We start from the raw sequence: 24634 nt of genomic DNA on the forward strand, positions 1-24634 counted from the left end.
CTGGAGCTTTCTTAGCATCAAGATTGTTCAAAATCCCTCTGACATACTTTTGATGGAAAACCACAGGAGGAATCAAATGGAACATAGTGGGAATGGCGGGAGGAGGTTTACCAAGATCATTAATACAAGAGTTGGAATAAAAATATAATGCTAACAGGTCAGCTTTATTCTTGGCTGAAGTGGCCATAGAACCAACTAGTTTAGACAGAGGTTGGAACACAGATGTGCAAAAGTTGTAGTCAATAGATTTGGCAAGAGTCCAGAATGCTCAGCTACCATTTGGACAGGAAGCAAGTTTTCTACTCTTAGCCTGTTCAAAATCTAGTTTGGACTGATTAATAACTGCTTTACAATTGTTGCAAGCTTTGGTGTAGGCAGAAAATGAACTTGGAGATTTGGATACGAGCCAATTACGATAAACAACATTCTTCTCTCAAACAGCCTAGGCACATTCATTGGAAAATTGAAGTTTAGATAAAGAATGAGATTTTAAGGTGGAGTGTGGAATAAAGGATTCAACCCATACAAGAATAATTTAACTGACACGATCCGAACAAATATTAACATCAGAGGTTTTGAAACTGTAATCCGACCAAGGAAAAGGAGAAAAGAAATCATGCAGATCATCCAATTTTCCATCCTTTTTTGTAATATTAACTCTAGTTCTTCCATTGTTATATTTTCTTCATCTTTGGTTGCTTGGGAGATGGGAGTTGGTTTTTATTTGATCATTTGTGTCTAGTTGTAATTTCTTAAAAATTTTAAAACCTCTTCTCTGTGGGCCCGTGATATCACATTCTAAAGATTTAACAAATTTATCCCAGTCATCTTGTCGGATTCTTCTGTTTAGTTTTCTGACTTCTGTTCTAAGCTTTTTATATTTTATGTGTAGATGTAGGTCTTTTAGTTTGTAGGAACAGTTTATAGGTCTTTTTTTTCTCGTTGATTGTGTTTCAATTCTTCATTCCAAGTTTTTAGCCAGTTTTTATTTTTTATAGGTTTATATCCAAGACTTTCTTCAGCAGCTCCCATAATTGATTTTTTCATGTTTGACCAGATTTCCTCAACATTATCATTTTCATCTGATCTGAGTTTATCTTTCAATCGACTTTCATACAGGAATTGTGCTTTTATCTTCCAACAAATGTATTTTTAATTTCTTAGTAGTTTTTGTTAGTATTTTCTTCTTTTTATTAAGATAATATCTTTTTATTTTGAAAGTGCTTTCTACTAGGTAGTGATCACTGTCAATTTCACTGCCTCTGAATACTCTAGTGTCTCTAATTTTGTCATTTAAATTTTCATTAATGATAATATAATCTATTATAGACTGTGTTTCTTGCTTCCCATGTGAATTTATGGATATTCTTGTGTCTGAAAAAAAGTATTTGTAATTTTAAGTTTATTAAAAATGCAGAAGTCTATCAGGCATCTTCCATTATTGTTGACCACGGTTTTCTAATTCTATACATTTGTCTACTGATTGAGCACCAACTCTTGCATTAAAATCTCCTGCTAATATAAGATACTTGTTTTTGTTAGTTTGGTCTATGATCTGTTGTAATTCGTCATAAAATTCTGCGGTTTCATCAATGTTGTCTTCTACTGGTGCGTAGATGCCAATGATTATTATTGTGTAAGATAGAATTTTTAGTCTTAATTTCAATATTCTGGGTGATATCCAAGAGCAGTCTAATATTTTGTTTTCCCATTCTTTCTTTATTATAACAAATTAAGATAACAGCAACTCTCGATGATGCCCACATTTCACTTGGTACGCCAGAGTATATCATTATGAAGTTACCTATGTCTTTGGATCCTTTGTTGTTCTTTTTTTTGTTTCGGTAATGACTGCTTTGTCAATATTTCTATTTTCTAGAGTTCCATGGTCGATTCATCTAATTTGTGATTTATTCCCCTAACGTTCCAAGTTGCTACTTTAAGTTCCTTAATCGTAGTCCTATATCCATTGCCTAGGTCGTTACCCTTGAGATCCATCCAGTTTTTCCCTTGAGCTTATTTTGAGTATTTAGAATGTCCCCCGGATAGGTTACCAGCCTTTCGCGGGGCAAGTCTAGTGGTGGGGTTACTACCTTAGCCTTTAGACAGGCTTCAGGTACAGCATTTCCTCTGTATGTGATGGGACACTTATACCACTGTGACTCGATATTGATTAAATTAATAAAATAAGAGCTGCCATGTCTAGTAATAGAAGTGCAGTAAAGACCAAGTGAATTTGAAAATGTCACTAAAATGTCAAATGAATCTATCATTTTGGAAAAAAAGATGGAGGCAATTTGTAGAATGGAAGATGATCAGATGCATCCTAATGTGTGTAGAAGTATGAAATTGCCCCACTGACTGTGGAAAAATGCATATAAAATAAGAGTTATAGCAGAAGTAACCTTTTAGAAAAAAAATGGAGAAATTGTCATTGTGGGTGGATGATTTAAATCAAAAAGCATTCCATTGATTCAAGCTGTTATTAGTGAAAAGGCAAAGTCAATTTTTGAAGATTTTAAGAAAAAAGACGGTAGTGATGAGCCATTTTTAGGTTACAAGGTTTTAGGTTAATGTGATTTAAATCTCAAAGTAAGTGACTCTCTGTTAAATTAAGTGGCAAGAAGGCAAGTGCAGATGCTGAGGCAGCATTTCCTTCAGAGTTACAGTTTTGTAGTAGAGGGTAATTATCCTCTTGACCTCATTTTTAATGTTGATAAGACCAGGCTTTATTAGAAGAAAGTGCCATCACGAACCTTCATTGCTCATGAAGAGCAGTCTGCAGCAAGTTTCAAGGCTGCAAAAAACAGGTTAACACTTCTGCTGGGTGCAAATCTCTCTCTCTGGCACTTTAAAACAGAAATCAATGTTGGTGTACCACTCAGACACCATGTGCTCTAAATGGGCCTAAACAAAGCCATATTGCCAAGTGGAAATGGAACAGGAGGGCTTGGGTGACAAGAAATCTTCCTGGATAGGTACACAAACTATTTTTTCCCTACTGTGCTCCATTTTTGTCAAGAGATACCAGTGAGTTACCAGCCAAGGCTCTTCTTCTCTTGGACAATGCCCCTGGCCATCCTGCAAACCTTGCTGAAGTCAGACATTTCTGGATGTCAATGTTGTTTACATGCCAAACACCACTTCAGTTTTTGCAACCAATTGACCAGGGGGTAATAGCAATCTTTAGAACCTATTACTTCTACCAAACCTTCATGGAAATGATAATTTTTGACAGGTCAGACAAAACTATAAAGGATTATTGGCACTCATTCGATATTTTGAAGAGCATTAATAACATCAATTCAGCTTGGGAGGAAATGTCAGTGAACTGTCTGAATGGAGTGTGGGGCAGACTTTTCCCAGAATTTATGTATGCCTTCACATGTTTAGAGCCAGTGGAGAACATTTCTGAAGACATTAGCAGGGTGGCACAAGAGGCAGGATTGGACAAGGTTACAGCTGAAGAAGTAACATAGTTGTTGGATAGCCATGGACAGCAGCTTTCCATGAAGACTTGGCTAAAGAACTAAGCCAACAGGAGGAGGAGAAAGAAAAAGATGTCACTTCCTCTAAAATCTATGAATACAAGCGATCTACAGCACATTCTTTCAGCCATGGAGACCCGCACTGATGAACTCCGTGAGACTGACCACAACTGGGAGTGAAGTGGAAAACTGAAAAGGAGCATACTTGTATCCGTTGGCCCTTAATTCTAAGATTCTCAAAGAAAGAAAGAAAGAAAGAAAGAAGAAACCTTGACAGTCAACACTGCATGCTTTTTCAAAAAAAAAAAAAAAAGACTTTTCAGGGACTTCATCAGAGAAATAAAATCTCTGCATTATGCCACTGTCAAAAACAAAAAAAAAAAAAAAAAGGTCAGTGCAGGGTCTTACAGTAGCGCTTACAAAAACTTTCAGTCTAGGCATCAAACAAAGTATTTAATTTTTTTTATTTAATTAAATTTTGTTTGATTATTTTATACTGTATTACACATTTAATTGATTTATATTCATAAAAATGCTGTTTTTAGATTCACAACATTAATTTCAGAGCTTTGAATATAATAATATATTATTTATGTCAGTTTTGGGAAGGGCCTGGAACATAACTCACAGACTTCTCATTGACTTACATTATATAATTAGGTTCCTTTTAGACCAATTTTTTTGCAACAGTTCCTTCAGGAATGGAACCCCATCATAAACCAAGAGCAACCTGTGGTTGTTGTGGGTGGATTTTAGTGTCATCATTAATGATAGTTCATATTATTTGGATTCAGTGTTATCAAGGAATACCAGACTAAATTTATTCATAATTGGTTTATAAATGTGCCATGCTGGCCTTTTTACTTCATGTATTCTAAATCATTATCAGGTACATATTCTTTCTACAACACCCTTATCCTTAATTTAGTTTCCACTTGCTTCTCTAGAAACTATTCCTTTCACCATAGAAATTTGTTTTCACACTATTTCATGACATTGTGTTCACTGTACTGTCAACCTCTTATTGTAGTCTGGATCCTTGGTATGGATATTAGAGCTCCTTGTATTTCCCTCTGACATGTTGAAATAAAGAATAATCATCTAGATGGTTTGAAAAATTGTTACCACATAGGGTATTGAAAATCCACAATTCCCAATCTATATGAGGCAATCATGCTTTCTAATTCAAATTGTCTAATTAGGTTTTTTCATAACCTTCAGAGAATCATCATTGACTCAACATTCATCTGATGTTGATCAGGCTCTGGGAGCAATCTGCAAAACACTATATCACAAATATAGCTGCTAAAGTTAGTGAACTTATTTTACAGTGTTGCTTGTCTTGTTAAAAATATGAAATTAAATAAATCAGTATTTAATATTAAAAGCATCAAAAGCTTAATAATAATAATAGCAATAAGAGCTTAATTGACGGTACTCACCTCAATTGATCTGATTAGTTACATGGTATTGAAGTGGAAATGAAGTTTAAAATAGGTTAAAATAAATAAAGACGGAATTGTTAAAACCTGTAATTAAAATTTGTTCAAAGAAGAAGTGCATTACTTCATCCCTTGTTGTCGTTTATAAAATATTAATATGAAAACAAGGTGAAGCCAATAGTCACAACGAGCAACTTTCGTGATAAACTTCTTCGGTTGGCAATGACAGGAGAAAAGGAATTATGTATTTAAAGAATTCTTATGTTCCATAATGCATTGAGACATGTGGGAACTTTACGTGAACTTATTTTACAGTATTGCTTGCCTTGTTAAAAATATGAAATTAAATAAATTAGTATTTAATATTAAAAGTATCAAGAGCTTAATAATAATAGCAATAAGAGCTTAATTGACGGTACTCACCTCAATTGGTCTGAGGTGAGTACTGACCAGACCGGTGAAAGGTTGGTTGGAAGTTTCTTGTTTAGAACGTTAAATTTAGTGTTATGGCGACACCAATCTGTGACAAGCACCTCGTGTTGGAAGATTTTGCAACTAGATCCTAATTTAATAATTGCGATGGCTGAATCAATTAGGGGATTGTGGTTGTGAGAGTGCACATATAGTGTAAGTTCGGTGCCATCTTGATTAGTTCTGAAGCTATTACGGTGGTAATAAGCACATGTATTGGAAGTTTATGTGGTGCCGTATTTTGTGGTAGTGCTCCCGATGTAGCATGCGTTACAACCGGATTGACATTTAATTAAATATATAACGTTGTTGTCACTTATTGAATATTTGTGACTCTCTTTATATGTATTAAACATGGTCCCTAATTTATTATACGAAGAAAATATTAATGTTATGTCTGTATTGGCAAGCACTTGGTGAAGCTGTCTGGCAAGTTTGCTGTGATAGGGTAGGACAATGCATGTGTTCTGTTTGTTGTTCTGGTTAGTGTTATGATTATGTGAGTTTTTGACATTATTTCTTGCAACAGAAATTGTATGTTGAATTAGATGTGAAGGGTATTTCCTATCTATGAAATTGTAGTTCGGTGGATAAATTTATAATATTTTATAAATGACAACCAGGGACGAGGTAGACTTCTTTCTTGAGCAATTTTAATTACAGGTTTTAACAATTCCATCTTTATTTATTTTAAACTTCACTTCAATACCATGTAACTAAGCAGATCAATTGAGGCGAGTACTGTCAATTAAGCTCTTATTCTATTATTATTAAGTCCATTACATAATGATACATTAAGAAGCTGTATAAATCACCTAAGTATCAAGAGCTTATTTTTTGATTAATTAACTCACTATCTGTTGGTTTAAATGATCGAAAAAATAAAAAATTAATAAATACAGATGAAACGAGAGATGTAAGTTCATTTGAAAAACCTTATTCATCCTGAAATTTATTCCATTTGAAACGTGTTTTTTAAAACTAAATAAAACTGAACATAATGAGCCTTTACAATCACTTTTAATTAGGTTTACATTTCAACTGGAGTGCATTCAGGATGCATAAATCATTTTTTTGAAAAAACTTAAATCTCATCAGTTTTAAAACTCTTTCATGATTTTTTATGATCATTTAACCCAACAGATAGTGAGGCGAGTTATTTAAAAATAAGCTCTTGCTATTTTTAATATAAAATTAAGAGACAGTAACTAGCAGCCATTAGTCCATAATCAATATAATATAAATCAGTGTTATAATTATAAAAATATAAATGATTAATAATTTATTACTAAAAGAATTTTTTTTTATCATTTTAGATGACATGCAAAGTTTAACTTCTACAAATGTCCTATAAATGCATATATAAAATTAAAATTCGGGGGAAAAAATACATGCGTGGCATATTCAACAGCTTTTGTTAAAAAAAAATCTGAATTCAGAGGGGCACTTCTCAAACTTTTTTGGGTCTGAGACAACTATAGCAGGATCATCTCTTTCACCAACTCCCGTAGCAAAAAAAATTTGCCTAGCTGTAATGCTACACTCAACTTTACTGACCTCTCATCAAATCAGTTGGAGAACACTCATGGATCATATATCAAGAACCACTAATTTACTTAATTTACTGATAGAAATTTTAAGCTGGGATTATAATGCTGGAAAATGCAATTGAACAAAACTGTATGATAAAATATTAAAAATAATAATACCAAAATCATGTTAAGCAAATAAAGGACAAAACATTCAGTTGGACTTACATCACCAGACAATACTATCTTGGTTAAAAATAGCTTTTTCCCAAGCATTACACATAATATGAAATAAATTTACCTTAGTACCTCCAACAGCCACATCTGACTCTTTTGGATGCAGACTAATAGAACTTGGCTCATAATCAACAGGAAATGAAGACATCTTTTGCCCGCTGTCCACTACACATATCTGGTTTGGGGGAAGGGGGAATAAAAAAAAAACAATCAATTTGGAAACAAGAGGAAAATAATTTTGTTTTACATTCAGAACACTTGATTCCAAAATACTGCAAAATATACTTAAGAGATTCAAATTTTGTTATAATAAAATTATTATATGAACAGTATATCAGTTCTTGTATGATTCCAGTATTTTTATAATGTATCTGGGTAAGTATTGTAATGCTTATGCAAGCAGACAAAGTTTCTTACAATATGATTATGAATGAGTTACTGGTCTCCTTAAATATGGATGAGTCTCTGACCCTAACATTCTTCAACTGTGGGATTTTTTTTACTGACATTCTGAAGATATGTACACTTTACTTTGTTGGTGATAGGTTTATATTTCCTCACAATTTATAGATTTGGTTTTGGTTAATATAATCCCTTCCTGTTTTTTTACATCATGTGATTATGCAGTTTTGCTAACAGAAGATAAAAAGTATGTCAGTAATTTTCTTCTTTTTCTGTAATGACATACATCACCCAATTTGTAACAATTGACAGAAAGGACATGTACACTTCTCTCACACACACCTGACTTTGAAATCTGAGCACCTGTCTAATAAAATGTATACTGAGTGAGAATATAAGCAAGAATTATTAATGTATATAAATATTAATGCACACTATTTTGAAGGCGCCTCCGTAGCCAGGTGGGAAGGAGCAGCAGTGCGTAGCACACGCTTCTTGATTAGACTGGGGTTCGAGCCCATCACCATCAAATACGGAGGATGCAGAAAGGTCAGGAATGACCACTGCATATTCACAGAGCAATATGGCCTTAGTTGCTAATGCTCCTAAAAACCAAATAACAAATAACAATAACACTATTTTGAAATCGAAAAAGAATATTTTTGATACTTTCGATAGAGAATATATCCTCTACAGCAGTTTTGAAATTTTTGAAAGCTAGAATACCAAAAAATCACAGAAGAGTATTAATATGAAAAAATGCCTGCTAAGGTCTCATCTTATCAGGAACAACAAAATCGCAGTGACTGAAAAAAACTCACAGGATATAACATAATAATCCCTAAACTTACTGTTGTAGTTCCACACTGTGACAAGTACAGTAGAATTTCACTTATAGGAAACCAATTGTCCAAAGTTTTTTCAAGCTTTCTTCAGCTTTTATTTTTTTCCCTAATTTCTCTTGAAGAAATTCACACATTTAATATTTGACTATAAGAAACAAAACTATCATGTGAATATAATGAAACAACGATTTCATTTATAAATATAAATAAATTTCATTCATATCATTTCTCTACAACACCAATCACACTGACATAATCCATAAAAATTTCACTGTTGATAAAAACTATAACTTCATCATTACATAAATTACCAAAAGTAATAAACATGTATAATTAATTTGTAGGCTTTTCCCCGTGTTAGCAAATTTCTTATGCATGACATCAATGGGATCGGTGCTAACACAGAAGTGGCATGGATAATCTGGCCTGCATCTTAGCTTTTTCTTTTTTAACTAAAAGTGGTTTGTGTGTAAATTTAGGCTTTAAAAATATAGAACAATGAGGTTTAATTTGTTACACATTATAAATAATCAAATTAATTGAAAAGGCTTACCTCAATATTTTCTTATGAAACCCTTCAATTCTGATTCTCATTATATTACTTAAATTAAATTTTTTTATATAAATTACTTAAATGAATTTTTTAGCACTTGAAAGAAAACAGACGATCTAAAACATCCATTATCAACAATCGAAGGCCCCAACCACGACATTCAGAACTATAATAAACCATCCCAAATCCAAACAATGCAAAAAACATTATCATAAAATAAAAGATACAGAACAAATAGAAGTACTAATAAAATACTATCCTTAAAGCAGATTAAGCTTTATTGACTGGAGTGTCGTGTTCGCAGGTAGTACAGAATCATAATGTGCATGGTATTTAAAAGGAGAAGAGATTAACTACTTCCCTGGCACGTGTATAAGCGACCAGAAGTTGGAAATGAGCAATGAGTGATGAGTTTTAGTGACGTTTCATTTCGAAGGTTTCAGCTATCAGTAATTTAGTATAATTATGTTGAATACTGAAGATTTTGACTTTATTAAGAAGAAAGGCGTGTCCTTCAGTAATCGCCTGATATGCTAATTCGGACATGGTAAAATATGAAGCTCAAACCGACACAGAATGCTGCTTCACCCTCTGTTCTAAAGTTTGATTTGATTTTGATTTTGGGTTTATTGGCGCAAAAACAACTAAGGTTATACTGCGCCAAGAAACGATTAAAATATCTATAAAGATAAATTCTGGTAACCTTTAAAAAGGTTACCTCGTCAAATTGTTATTTATATATGTGTGTATATATTAATAGCTTTTAAAAATTTAAAAACTGCCGACACGTGGTCGTTTTCTGATAAAATCTGACTGAGTGTATAAGGCTCAATTGGATGAGTAAAAGCGGTAAAATATATATTGCGAACATGGGTAAAATTAACGCAATCTATTAAAATATGTTTTATTGATAAAATGGTGTCACAAGACTCGCACATAGGAGGGTCATCCGCCCTCAGCAGAAAAGAATGTGTCGGATGAGTGTGTCCTATGCGGAGTCGAGCAAGAACAACTTCCTCGCTCCGATTCCTGCGCAGACTAGACTGCCATGTTTCTATTACAGGCTTTATTTGATATAATTTATTTGTTCTCTGTCTGTGCCATAGTTCTTGCCATTGGGAATATATTTTGTTGCATATTATTTGCCTGTAGTCTGTATAGGGGACTGACAGGCAACGATTATGAGTGGGTGTTGCTGATTTGGCTGCAGCGTCAGCTAAATCATTTCCCTTTATCCCAATGTGGCTAGGAATCCAGCAGAAGCGGATATCAAATTTGCATTCATAAAGAGAATGTCTCTTCTGCTGAACCCGACAAAGAACTGGATGAGAATTATGTCTCGTAGATAATAAAGCCTGTAATACACTCAATGAATCAGAATATATTATTGACCTTTGGAATTGACAAGTTCGAATGTGATCCAAGGCTAGCTCTATAGCATATAGCTCTGCAGTGTATATGCTGGATTCGGGAGGAATCTGCTGAGATATTATAGTGTCCGGGAAGACAGCAGCAGATCCTACGCATGATTCAGACTTCGAGCCGTCTGTGTAAACGGGCAGGAAGTCTGAGTGCTCAGCTTGGTGTGCAGAGTAGAGCTGCTGGTAGACGGATGATGAGGTCTCAGACTTTACCCATTTCTTAAGGGAAAAGTCGCACGGTGGAGGATGAGCATGCCAAGGTGGAAGAGTTTCTTTTGGTGTTTGTGCAACCTTGTCTACCATGATGTTAAACTCTCTGATTAGCTCTTGGACACGAATACCAAAAGGTCGGTTGGCAGTCTGACAGGTATTGTACAAGTTTTCCCAACGTGGCTCAAAAACGGATGCCCACGTAGGATGGTCTGGCAGGGATTTCAACTTTAAAGCATAGTTTAAAGACAACTGCTTACGTCGAAGGGATAACGATGGTTCGTTTGCTTCGACGTATAAGCTCTGGACAGGAGATGTTCGAAAAGCTCCAGTAGCGATACGGATAGCCTGATGGTGGACAGGGTCCAGCCATCGGAGGACACTATCTCTAGCTGAGGAGTCTAATTTGGGTCGTACAAGTGCACGGTAAAGCCGTAGTAGGGTGCATCGATCTGCTCCCCAACGCGTTGAGGAGAGAGAGCGGAGAATATTGAGTCCCCTCGTGCATTTTGTACGAAGCTGACGAATATGTTCGAGAAAGGTCGGCTTTTTATCAAACACAAGTCCCAAGAATTTTGTGTCTGACACTACTGGAATAACATTTTGTCCGAGCCTTAATTCAGGTTCAGGATGAAGATTACGCTTGCGACAAAGGTGTATGCAAACGGTCTTCTCCGGCGAGAACCTGAAGCAATTAGCAAGTGCCCAGACATTCAGATTATCAATGGCTTTCTGCAGTTGTCTTTCGATAACCCTCATGTTGCACGACTGGCAAAAAATGCTAAAGTCATCAACATAGAGGGCACTGTTTACAGTTGGAGGAAGTTGTTCTGTGATGGAATTTATTTTGATGGCAAAAAGCGTGACACTTAATACTGATCCTTGTGGTACTCCCTCCTCTTGGCTGAAGGGACGAGAGAGTGAGGATCCCACACGAACTTGGAAAGATCGATTGGCCAAAAAGTTTTTAATAAAAATGGGGAGTTGCCCCCTAAGGCCTAGGCTATGCAGATCTTTTAATATGCCAAATCTCCAAGTTATGTCATACGCTTTCTCCATGTCAAAGAACACCGACACCAAGTGTTCGCGTTTTAGGTAAGCATCCCGGATGGATGCTTCCAATCTAATAAGATGGTCCAAGGTGGACCGGTTCCTTCGGAAGCCGCACTGGATGTTGGAGAGAAGGTCATTTGATTCGAGATACCATATTAAACGAGAATTAACCATTCTCTCCAGGATTTTGCACAAACAGCTAGTCAGAGCAATAGGACAATAATTGGTGGTGACTTTTGGATCCTTTCCTGGCTTAGGAAAGGCAAGAACGATTGCCTTTCGCCAGAAATCTGGAAACTGCCCCTCAGTAAAGATTCTGTTATACAGAAGGAGCAGACAATCCATAGATTTTGGTGAAAGATGTTTAATCATTTCATAATGGATGCCATCTGGTCCAACAGCGCTTGCTTTGGAAAGAGCGAGGGCTCTTTTCAGTTCCTGAATAGTAAAATCCCCATTGTAGGGATAGAGGCCCTTGGACTTAAAATTAAGTGCTTCTCTTTCCAGTTTATGTTTCAGGACCAGGAACTCTGGGGAGTACGAGGATGTTGCGGAGATGTTAGAGAATGTTTCCCCAAGAGCATTGGCTATTGCAGTTGGATCTGCAATAGCACATCCATTATAATCTAGGATTGAAGAAGGGTGGGATGTATATTTTCCCTTCATTTTCTGGATTTTATCCCAGACTACCTTAGAGTTGGTAGACTGATTAATAGATGATGTAAAACGGATCCACGATTCCTTTTGACTCTGACGGCGGATATATCGTGCTTTGGCTCGTGCACGTTTAAAGGCTATAAGGTTGGTCATGGTAGGATATCGGCGGAATATCCCCCACGCTTTGTTTTGAGACTTTTTTGCTGCTGTGCATTGTGAATTCCACCAGGGTTTAGGAAATGGTGGAAACCGGGCAGATGTTTTTGGAACAGCATTCGCAGCTGCTTGGACAATATTTTCTGTGATGTACTTAACTGCATCATTGATAGACTCTTGACTGACTGTGCTAAGATCGAAATTTGCCTGATGTTGGAAGGCAGTCCAGTCAGCCTGATCAATCTTCCACCGTGGTAACCTAAAAGGAAGACATGGTCTCCCACTGTGTAACAAGGTTATCACGGGGAAGTGATCGCTTCCGTATGGATTCTCCTCCACTTCCCAAGTGAGTGAAGGGAGTAGAGAAGGGGAGCAGATAGAGAGATCAATGGCAGAAAAAGTACGGGTAGGCATGTGGAAAAAAGTGTTTGTTCCAGTATTTAGAAGGGAAAAGTCATTGTCATTGAGTATACGCTCTATGACTCGTCCCCTTCCGTTGATGTTAGCACTACCCCACAGGGTGTTGTGTCCGTTAAAATCCCCGAGAAGTAAGAAAGGGGGAGGCAGCTGCGTAAGAAGATCATCAAGGTCTGCCTGGGAGATGTCAATCCCGGGTAGCAAATAAATGGAGCACACAGTTAATAGAAATCCCACTGAAAGGCGAATTGCAACAGCCTCTATGCTGGTTGTAATTAGCAAGGGCTGCACTGGGGTCTGGTTACCCACAAGGATAGCCACTCCCCCATGTACAGAGCCATCTGCAATTCTATCCTTTCGAAAAACTGTGATGTTGTGCATGGTGGGATCATCATTTGCCTTTAGATATGTCTCCTGCAAGCAAAAGCAAACTGGCTCGTGCTTTTGCAGGAGGGCCTTGATGTCATCAATATTTCGCCGGAATCCACGACAATTCCATTGTAGGAATTTAGCCATTATTTTGGCTTGGTGGGTCCATCAGGCGGCTTCCGAGGTGCTGAGGGCTTACTTTTATCAGTCTTGGATTTGTCTTTTTTTGGGGAAGAAAGGACGCTGTCCCGTGTCCATTTCCTCCTCCGCAAAGAGTTCCAAGACTGAATCATCGGGTACCTCCTTCTGCTCTACATCCATCTTTTCTTGGGTACTAGGGGGGGGGACTTCCCCTTTCTTATTCTTTTCTTTCATAGTTACCTTTGTTACTTGTGGAGCGTTAGGAGGTACCGATATAGGAGTGGCAGCTGATTGGTCCTTCTGTGCAGGTTTTTGAGAACTTAATAGATACCGCGCGATGGGAGTGAAAGACTCCTTTGGAGGAATGGTCATGTCCGTCTGAGTTCCGACGGAACATCTCCCTGCTACCTTCTGGGCGTAGGTAGGTTTGTTGATATTCAGGGGTTTGACCGATTTCCTTGCCTCCTGGTATGATATATTTAGCTCTGCCTTCAGCCGTTGAATTTCTTTTTCTTCTTTCCATCTCTGGCATGCTCGTGAATAGGCCGGGTGTTTGCCTTCACAGTTAATACAGGTGGGTTTTGCGGCTGAACATGCTGTTGTTTCGTGGTCCTTTGCACCGCATCGAGCGCATGCAAGGACTCCACGGCAGGCCATTTGAGAATGTCCATACTTCTGGCATTTGAAACACCGTAAAGGATTCGGAATGTATGGACGCACTGAACATTTGATGTATCCAGCTTTAATCTCATCAGGAGGTTTAGGAGTGTTAAAAGTCAGGATAACGCTCCTGGTTTTAACAATTTTTCCATCCCTTCGCGCAGTGATTCTCTTGACGGCAATGACTCCCTGTGGTTTTAATTCGGAGCAGATTTCCTCCTCGGTTACGTCAAGAAGGTCCACTCCGAAATGACACCTCTCGATGAATTGAGTGTTCTGTGTGGTGTCACTGTTATAGGGATACCTCCGATTGATGTTACTCGGAGTAGATGTTCCGATTGCCTGTCATTTTTAGTTTCAATTAAGAGGTCTCCGGAACGGAGCCTCTGAACTGATTTGGGAGAACCTGCTAACCCGTCTAACCCTTTTTGAATAAAAAAGGGCGACATTTTACCAATCGGTTTTTCACTGGTTGAGTGCATAATTAGGAACCTTGGAACAGGCCCTGATGATATTTCTGTACGCTGCCTCTTTGTAGCAATAATGCTATCTGAATCTGTATCAATGTTTTCAGATAGGGACCGGGTTGGGGCCCCTGAAGAAGTAAGTTTCTCAGGATTCATGAAGTTTTTTATATGGTTCAGTGCCCGGGCTCCCCACCCACCACGGAGCCCAAAGGGACGCCCACTACCCGGCATGCAATAAATGCGCTCGGGAGTGGGACGCCAGGGCTACCCAGACACTATACCCGCACCGCCGCCAGCCTGAATCCTGTCCCTCGGACCATGAGGGTAGGGGCGTGGCATTGACACGGTTGACCCTCGCAGGCGAACCTACTAGCCGATTGATCCTAGCCGGGCCTTCCAGGACCACCCGTCTTGTCGAAGCAGGGGCCAAAGTGGTGTATTGAAGCTGGGCCCCTCAACCACCAGGATCCCCCTTTCCGAATTTCCACGGGTCGCAGCGCACGGCAAACACGCCGGATTCCATTGATGTAAGCCTGGAACCTGGGCTGTGGGCGTTGGATCCCAGTGATGCTAGTCTGGAAGTCCAGCAGCGTCACTGGGAGGTCCCCTCACCACGTACAGGTGCCCACGTCGAGGGGCTCTGTTCTAAAGTACAGCATGTTGAGCTCTGATATGAAGAATCACAATCCCTACATGAAATGTTATAGATCAGATCATTTGTTTGTAGCAAATTATGGCTAGAATGTTTGTTTAAAACAGCATGTAATTTTCTTGTAGGTTTAAAGCAATCTTGTATTCCGTGTTTATAAAAAGTTTCTTTAACTGGACATATCACTGTTCTACGTATGGAAGTGAAATAAAATATTTTTTAAAAATACTGTTATCTGTAGGAGTGTTATTTCTTAACCAGTCTATTGCTTGGTCCTTTATTTTATTTATAAGGAATAAAGGGCAGCCAGAGTTTAAGAACCTATTTACTAATACAGTCCATTCCAGTTATTTGGGACACATCAGGACTAGTGCATTTTGGCCCGATTAAGCGGCTACCCCAATTATCCAAAGTTTCACATAAATAGTTAAAAATGCAACGTAACCCCCCCACCTTTTACAATTGGTTCACTGTACAATCAAATCACGTTACGACGAACTCAACATAGTAAAGTACCGTTCACTATACGATGTGCAGTAAGTACCGGTCATTGTGATCACATTTGTGAATTGAATTTTAATTCTATTAAACAGTGATTCTAATTAGCGAAAATAGGAGGAATATTATCCACAGGCTATAAAAGCAAAGATATATTAAGCAGAAATTTACCCTTTATTACCTTACCAATTAAACAATTCGTGAAAATCAGAATAATTAATATGTACTGTAATATGTACATACGAACTAGTTGACATTTCTGTTCACTGACATTTGTGGGTGGGGGGTTAAAGTTTAAAACGGTAAAAAGATAAGTAATCAATAACAAAGAACGTGGCACACACAAATTGCAAGTAACAGGATACGTGCAAGTGAGAACTGAGTAACGAGTTACAAAGCTTTAAAAATACGAATGAAGAGAAGATCTGAAAATTAATTTTTTTATATGATTGAAGATTTCATGGAAGTGTAAACACATTTCACCATAATAACCCACAGAATTTCAGCTGTCGGTATTATCGCAAATTCAGTAAGATAGAGTTTACTGTCAGTTTATGATTGATTTCACTAACAGAAAAGCCCAATAAACAGGTGACTGCTACTTGTTTTATGGTTGTGACCTCCAGAATTTTGACCGAACCACATGGTACCATTGGAGACAATCGTAGGGTAAGCTCCAGTGCTGCAGTCTCCTGCCCTGATTAAACGGCATGCTGTCCCAATTAAGCGAAATAAACCCTGGCTATTTTCTCGATTGGTTTCTGTTTTTTAAGATTTGTCCCAAATAAATGGCTGCCCCGATTAACCGGTGGCCCAAATAACCGGAATCCACTGTATTTGTATTTAATTACTTAAATCTAATTGAGAAGTAGAATATTTGTATGCATTAAGTAACTAATTGAAAATCACAGATCTTTTATATGTAAAGGGATGATAACTATCATCAAATAAGAACATCCCTGTATATTTTGAAATGAATTATCTGATCAACTTGTGTTAGCATTAAATATAAAAAGTTCAATAATCTCTTATTGACGTCTTCCATTACTAGAGTGAACTTAAATTTCCACTAAGGTTTAATCCCATCAGCAAACTGAATATCTGCTTATGATCTTTATTTTGAAAGGAAATATAATTGGCTTCAATTAAGTTTAATTAATTGAAATATTGTTTTTGTCAGAAACTTGGGTCTATTGTTTAAACTACAGTTACTGTTCAACATCTCCAATACAATATCTAAAGTGTATTCAACATATATTATTATATAATGAAGAAACATGCAGAAAAAAAAACATCCTTATTAATTAATTGCACATCTTTCAAATTATTAAATAAATGATCTGTATTTTTTATACCAAATAGAATTGATTATTTAAATGGTTTTATGCAGTGCTTTTTCTGGGACAGTATGTAGCGGTATGGCATACCAGCACCTTTATTAACAGTGATGTGTGACATTTGATTGCAGTACACTTTGAAATTTGTAATATTCTGTAAATTTTTTTCACGTTTACCTACTATTCAAATAAGCTTAAAGTTATTTAACTAAATTTGCATTTTTCACTCTATTGTTAAGAGATTTTCTATATAAAACTTTATAACCATTTTTAGAATTCTAAATTACTCAGTAAGACCTCTGTTTAACGAACTCCTTTTATAGCAATTTTTTTTTTAAATTCCCCATGGAAATTACATTTAAAATAGTTTGTTGATCGAAGAAAATTTTCATATAACGAACGGCGAAGAGACTTAACTGGGTACGTACTGTTTGCACTTCAAGCAACTTAGGAAATTAGTGCTGCTGCTAAGCAAGAATTGAGAGAGCTAAAGGGGTTAACCATTCTACAACTCCGTGGTACCTGGTAAAACCTATCTGACCACCTCTCCCACATACGGAGAAGTCACGCTGGTCAACAGTGAGCAGATCAAGGGGTATTCCCAATGGGCTCTGATCCACCTTCTACTGGAGTGGTGTCCAACCTTTTCCCATACAGGGACCACATTTAAAGTTAGATTTGTTTCACGGGTCGCACTGAGTGATTCGCAAAAAATTAGTGCATTACATTTTCTATATCTTGTTATATGTAAAAGGAAGTTTCAGTTTTAATGTTACTGTTTTTTATTTTCAGGCTATATATAAAAATGCAAATTCCCAATACTTTTATGTGTAGCAAATCTGTGTCACTAATTTATTTTTTTAGATTTTATTTAAAATTATAAAAAATGACTTTCTTTTGTTTTTCAAAAAAATACCTTACTTTTGCCTTTAAATGCTCACTTTAGAAAATTTACAACCTGAAAGGATTACTGCTTAAGATGAATATAAGGTGAATAAATAAAAATAATGATACACCTAAAATTGAAAATATTCGAAAATTTTATTAAGTACAATACACGATTACATTTACTAAACAAAACATTTGATAATTAGCATAATTAATTAAAGGAGAGAGTGATTTTCTTTTACCATGACAAATAATCATCTGTTGCTTTGCGAAAGTGTATTATCCACATTTTCCCAGTCTCTGTTTACAAGGTCACAGTAGCTGAATATCTGAATGGCAACGACAGTTTGGACAGTTAAAAAAAAAAAAAAGAACAGAAAAGAAAAAATTTAAATTTAAGAACTAGTGACAATATCGATGATGAGAGAAGGAAAATGAGGACAATGAAGGTATAACACCTTCTAAACATGAAATTTTGGCATTTGGTGAGAATGAAGTTAGAAAATTGTCAATTAGGCTTCAATTAAATGAAAGAGATACAATTGAGAATACCTAATCGAAAAGACAGTTTTGGAAAAATTGAAGAGTATTTCAAAAGTTCTGAGTATGATACCAATTACATCAGGTGAATGTGAACAAGGATTTTCATAAATGAATCTGATCGTCAGCCCAACTAGAGCTTCGCTGATGACAAAAACAATTTCTTCACTACTATATCTTAAAATTGCAGGCTCACCGGTGATATGCTCTCTTTCAGTGGACCAAGGAACCCGTGACTGCGCAATTTGATTAATATTTGTATTGACTTATTTATTGTAAATTCCACTGACCTGGTGGTCGTACTGGAGTATAAACAGGAATATGTATTTGCTGGTCAAATTGTCCCACCAGTGAGCCTACAATTTTAAGAAATAGTAGTGAAGAAATTGTTTTTGTCATCAGCAAAGCTCTGGTTGGTCTGATGGTCAGATTCATTTCGGAAAATTCTCGTTCCCATTCACTCGATGAAATTGGTATCGTACTCAGAGCGTTCATCAAATGCTCTTCAGTTTTTCCAAAACCGTCTTTTCGAAATCCACGAATTGTCTCTTTCATTTAACTGAAGCCTAACTGACAATTTTCTAACTTCATTCTCGCCAAATGCCAACATAAAGGAACAGATAAAGGAACCACTGGGTGGCAGTGATCACAGTGTACTGATGTGGGATTTACTTAAAGATATAATTACCATCAGGGGTAAAGGAAAGGGTTTTTGCTTCCATAAAGGTGAGTACAGTAGTCTCAGACAGTTTTTAAATTCTGTACAGTGGGATCAACTGACGATGTTACCAACAGTAAATTCTAAGTGGGAAGCATTCAAGGAATAAATCGTGGATGCTACTAAAAGTTTCATACCTATTAAGAAATATTGTTCAAGGTTTAAGCCTAAATGGTTATCTAATGAACTAATGAGACTCGTAACAGATAAGAAAAATGCATGGGATGCATATAAATTATCAAGCGACTCAGAAGCCTATGGCAGATATAAGCTAGTCTGTAATCAGGTCACAAAGGAGGTTAGGCAGGTGAAGGCAGATTACGAGAAATCCTTGGCAAAAGATGCTCAGAAAAACAACAAGGATTTCTTTACTTATATAAACTCTAAAAGGAAGGGGATGAATCTGATTGGTCGACTTGACATCGTTGGTTCGAGTGTTGATGATCCTGCTCAGATAGCAAACAAACTGAATGAGTATTTTGCATCTACATTCACACATCAGGAATTATTAAGGTTTGAAAATGGCAGAAGGTTATCAAATTGTAGCAGGATACTTAATGATTTTGTTATAATTGAAAGCAAAGTAGAGGAGAAATTGTTGAAGTTAAACATAAGAAAAGCACCTGGGGTGGATGGGATCTATCCAGTTATATTAAAGGAAGCAGCAAAGCAACTAAGCAAACCCTTAGCCATAATTATGAGAGCATCCTTGGACTCAGGGGAGGTTCCCATGGACTGGAGATGTGCAAATGTATCCCCAATTCACAAAGGGGGATCGAAGGGTGACACGCGTAATTACAGACCAGTTAGTTTAACTTCTGTTCCAGGTAAAATAATGGAGTCACTGGTTAAAGATGCATTGCAGGATCATCTAGACAAGACTGCAGCAATAATTCCGACACAGCATGGGTTTGTTAAGGGAAAGTCTTGTCTGACAAATTTGATAGGATATTATATGATGTGATTACAAAGGAACTGGATGCAAAAAATAATTTTGATATCATATATTTGGATTTCAGGAAAGCTTTTGACAGTGTTGCGCATGGAAGACTATTGTACAAATTGGAGCAGAATGGTATTAAGGGTAAGTTGCTACAATGGATAAAAGGATGGTTAAGTGGGAGAAGACAGAGGGTGGTAATCAATGGGTGCTGCTCTTCATGGACTAATGTTATTAGTGAAGTCCCACAGGGTTCGGTGTTAGGTCCACTGTTGTTTTGTATATTTATCAATGATATTGATGAAGGTATATCAAGCTTAATGTCGAAGTTTGCAGATGATACAAAGGTTGGCAGGGTTGTTAATGACAGTAATGGCAGTGTGCTACTGCAACAGGATCTAGATAATCTGGGCAGATGGGCTAAGAAGTGGCAACTGAAGTTTAACCTTGACAAATGCAAAGTACTCCTTATGGGTAGAAGTAACCCCAGAGAAACATACCAACTGTGTGGTACTACACTTAAGGTGGTAGAAAATGAAAAAGACCTGGGAGTAATTATGCAGTCAGATATGAAGTTTTCTGAGCAATGCAGACAGGCTGCTAGGGCAGGTCATGGGGTTTTGTCAATGATATATAGGAATTTTGCTAGCAGGGAGAAGGAGGTGACTGTCCCTCTGTATAAGGCAATGGTCAGGCCACGCCTTGAGTACTGCGTACAGGTCTGGAGGCCTCATTTTAGGAAGGATGTAGATTTGCTTGAGCGTGTACAGAGAAGGGCAACAAGATTGGTGAGGGGAACGAAGGGATCCTCTTACCAAGAGAGGCTTAAGTTCTGCAAATTGCAGTGGCTGGAGACTAGGCACCTGCGCGGTGATCTGATTGAGGTATATAAGGCCTTGACTGGGTTGGGCACGCTGAATTCTGATGGGATCCTTCCACTTGTTCAGATTATGAACATAAGGGGGCATAAATTCAAATTAAGAAAAGACAGATGTAGAATAGATGTGCAGAAATTTGCCTTTAGCCAGCAGGTGGTTAATTGCTGGAACAAACTTCGATCTGTCGTTGTGGAAGTTGACAGGTTAAATAAATTTAAGGAGGAACTGGACAGGCATTTGGAGGGAATGGTGTGATTTTTTTTTTTTTTTTTTTTTTTTTGGCTGATGCTGCATAAGCTCATACACTTGCTTTCTTGCACCACATGCCACTACTACTACCTATTGTAATGCAGTTGACTCGAACAGTAAGCCACCAGATGACCGATCCTAGTTGGACAGGTCTGGGACCCTCCCATCTTGTCAAAGCAGGTGGGCCAAAGTGGTGTATTATGGTTGCGTTCCTCACCCAACAAGATCTGTTTCCAAGTTTCCACAGATCATGGTGCACAGTTGCACATGCCAGATTCCAATAATGTAACCCCTGACCCCAGGTATGATCACTGATCTCAGTGATCCTAATCTGGGAGCCAGCAGCATCACTGGGAGGTCCCCTCACCACCACATACAGGTGCCCACATTGAGGAGTACATATATAGTATTATTAATGCTCAGATCTAATTTATTTGCATATTGACATTAATATTATAGTAATATTTATTTACTATGGCTTCATATTAAAGTAAAATTTTGGATGATTACTGATATCAAAAAATATACAGAGGGCATGGATATTGTCATATTAATTGGCAGTCTTAAACTTGCACACTATTTGTTCTAATCAGCATATTAATGATCTTCTTTGTTTAAATTATTTTACTATCTGTCAAGCTAACAATCTCTTTGTATCAGTTTACATTAAAATTATTACTGCCTTAATGATATAACTTAATTACAAAATTATAATTCTAATAACAATTTCTCACAACTCAAAAATGCTGTAAAATTAAACTTTCAATCACAAGGGCTACATAGTACAGAAACTGATAGTAATACACTATCAATTTATATGTATTGATACATATTGGCCCAAGATGAAGCGCTTTTCAATGTGTACAGCCAGACAACTATATAAATATTGTCATATACATAGGTTTGCAAGTTGACCTACATTTCATTTCGGTGTTGGTATTTTTATACAGACTATGCTTATTTTACGGAAGATATAGCAGGTACTATTCTGATTTTTAAATGAAAAAAAATTTTCCTGTTTACATGCATTTTTTTCTTTTTTTTTTAAATATGTACATTTTATAATTAAACAAAATTACATATATATAATATAATTTTTTCCCCTTTACACAAAATACATAAGCAGAAATGCATGCCCATGTGCAATACTAAATTTCCATGCACTTAATGGTTTTATAAATTTGGAAATGAGAGGTCTAGATGCAAAACTTGCCAAGTCCATTTCTTTTGTAAAGGAGGAATTGTTCAATTTTGAACCTCAACTAGTGTTGGACCTGGAGTATTTACATCTAAACTGAAATTTTAGATTAGATTTTATACTGGACTTGAATTTTGCAGCTTTTTCAAGTAACATTTCATAGATTTTTACCAAGATTCATATGGTACTCATAAGCGTTAAAAAAAAAAAAAAAAGTAAGAAATTTATACTTTTTTTGTTTTAAATAAAAAACTGCAAAAAAGACCAAGCATTGGTATACTCCTATCAGAATTTAAAAAGCCAAAAAATTTATTTTTTCAGAAAACATTTGCAGCCTTTCAGACAGGATGCCACCACCTTGGTCCCAATTGTGAACTCCATCCACTAACTGATTAAAAGAAACAAGCCATTAAGGAACCTTGTTTGATATGATATGATTAACATGGTTAAAATGTTCTGACTTTTGCCATTCAATTTAGTTTTTTAATGTGCTTATTACATTTTGAAATCCCTAGCTGTTCACATTTCATGGGAATTAATACTGTATTGGGCCATGAATAAATAAGATGTTCCTAAGAAATGGAGTAAGAAACAAAATAATAAAACATAAGTAAATAAAAGTAAAAAGTAGGGGCACAGAAATTCAGCATTGGATATGTGCACATTTTTTTTTATACATTAATTTCTTGAAATGTTAATGCAAGGGGAAAAAAAAAAAAAAAAAAAAAATCAAATTCTTACGTCATCAATCCCTGCGACCAGTAAAATAGTACCATCCCTAGTAGTAATACCTCGTGGTTGACAATCCATCTTAATTTCAGCAGTCCTAGAGAAAACACAAACAAGCAAAAAGCGATTTAAAAATTCTTTTATTAATTTTTTTTAAATGTAGACTTGTAAACTCTTAAATTCTTTTGCATCAATAATAATTAAATAAAAACTTACGTGTACTGATTTGTAACCAAGCTTATCGACCTTACTGTATCATCTAATCCACAGGTATAAACAGCTTCAGTATTACCTGCCATATCCTGAACTTGGTTGCTATGACCCTTTCCTTGAACTCTATCCTGGTCTCCAGTAGCAATATCCCAAAAAGGTAAAAACAAGTTAAGGAAATATTAGAGCTGCTATAAGTTATCTTACAGTTCCAGGAATGACAAAAGATTTCTAAATAAAGACTTTTTCCAGTGGTGCAGAAAACTTTAAACTACAACTACTGGCACAGGCTGCACAACATTATTCTGTCATTGGCTTATATCATATAAAAGGCAATAAAAAAAAGCATATCATCTAAACATTGGCATAGTTTAAACTGAGAAGTACTGCTTAATAAATTAATTAGTATTTCTTTAACTTAAAGTAATAGCCAGCCATAACAATCACAGAGAAGTGTGCAGTGTTTGGCTGTCATACTTGTGATGCTGATATATATTGTTCAGTGATTACCTTGTTTTTATTTCCACACAGAATGGGGAAACAGTTTTAGCTTCCCTTGTGTTCCTAAAATTTAAGGCTTTGGGTTTGGTTTAAAATTTTTATGGCACATTAGCAGCAGTGGCTATTATGCACCAAGAAAAAAGGTAAAAATTGATTCTGGTAACAGTAAAAGTGGTTACCTGGTCAAAAGATTACAACTAAAATTTAAGGCAAAAAATCCATTGGATTGTGGATCAAAATAAGTTGTATGAGTGTTTTGTGCAGGACTGTGGCAAGAAAAACATCATGTACTACATAGCAAATTTTTTAACAACAGAAAAAGTATTAAAAGCTTTTCATTTATGATCCTAAATGTGCAGTATCTTCTTGATTTATTGTTAAAAATCTGCCATTTTACTGTAATAGTTTTGCTTTAAGTGTGCAGAAGCTAATCACATTTATTATTTTGATTAACAGCAGCTGCTAATCATGACTATCAAAACCCAATGTAGGGAAATCATCCCACAGTCAGGGTTAAATTTATGCCTAGACGAGTTAGACAACTGTCTACAGTCCATAACAACTGATGGCCAACATTCTGATACATTATCTTCTGCAATAATAATAATCACATGTGGGTCATTCATGTCAAAGTGGCTTAGGGATCCTTGCTTGACCATCTTCAATTTTGTTGAAACTTGGTGTGGATGTTTAAATAGGTTTCAAAAGAAGCTGTGCAAAACTTCAGTTCAAAATATAATACACTTCAGACACCAGGTATACCAAGTTTCAGAGCACTAAC

The 24634-nt window shown here is 36.4% G+C and overlaps 1 protein-coding gene across 1 annotated transcript in view; it reads right to left on the minus strand.

The window, feature by feature from the left end:
• flr (actin-interacting protein 1 flr) overlaps positions 1-24634 on the minus strand; it is a 302812-nt gene that overhangs the window by 59904 nt on the left and 218274 nt on the right. The window contains exons 11-13 of the mRNA XM_090371946.1: positions 23359-23512; positions 23155-23239; positions 7232-7342 (exon numbers count right to left, since the gene is read on the minus strand). Coding sequence (XP_090228072.1) covers positions 7232-7342; positions 23155-23239; positions 23359-23512 — 350 coding nt within the window. The remainder of the gene's footprint in view (positions 1-7231; positions 7343-23154; positions 23240-23358; positions 23513-24634) is intronic.

The sequence above is a fragment of the Mastigoproctus giganteus genome, chromosome 4 (genome assembly GCF_048544385.1).
Source record: "Mastigoproctus giganteus isolate SK-2022 chromosome 4, ASM4854438v1, whole genome shotgun sequence".
NCBI lineage: Eukaryota > Metazoa > Arthropoda > Arachnida > Uropygi > Thelyphonidae > Mastigoproctus > Mastigoproctus giganteus.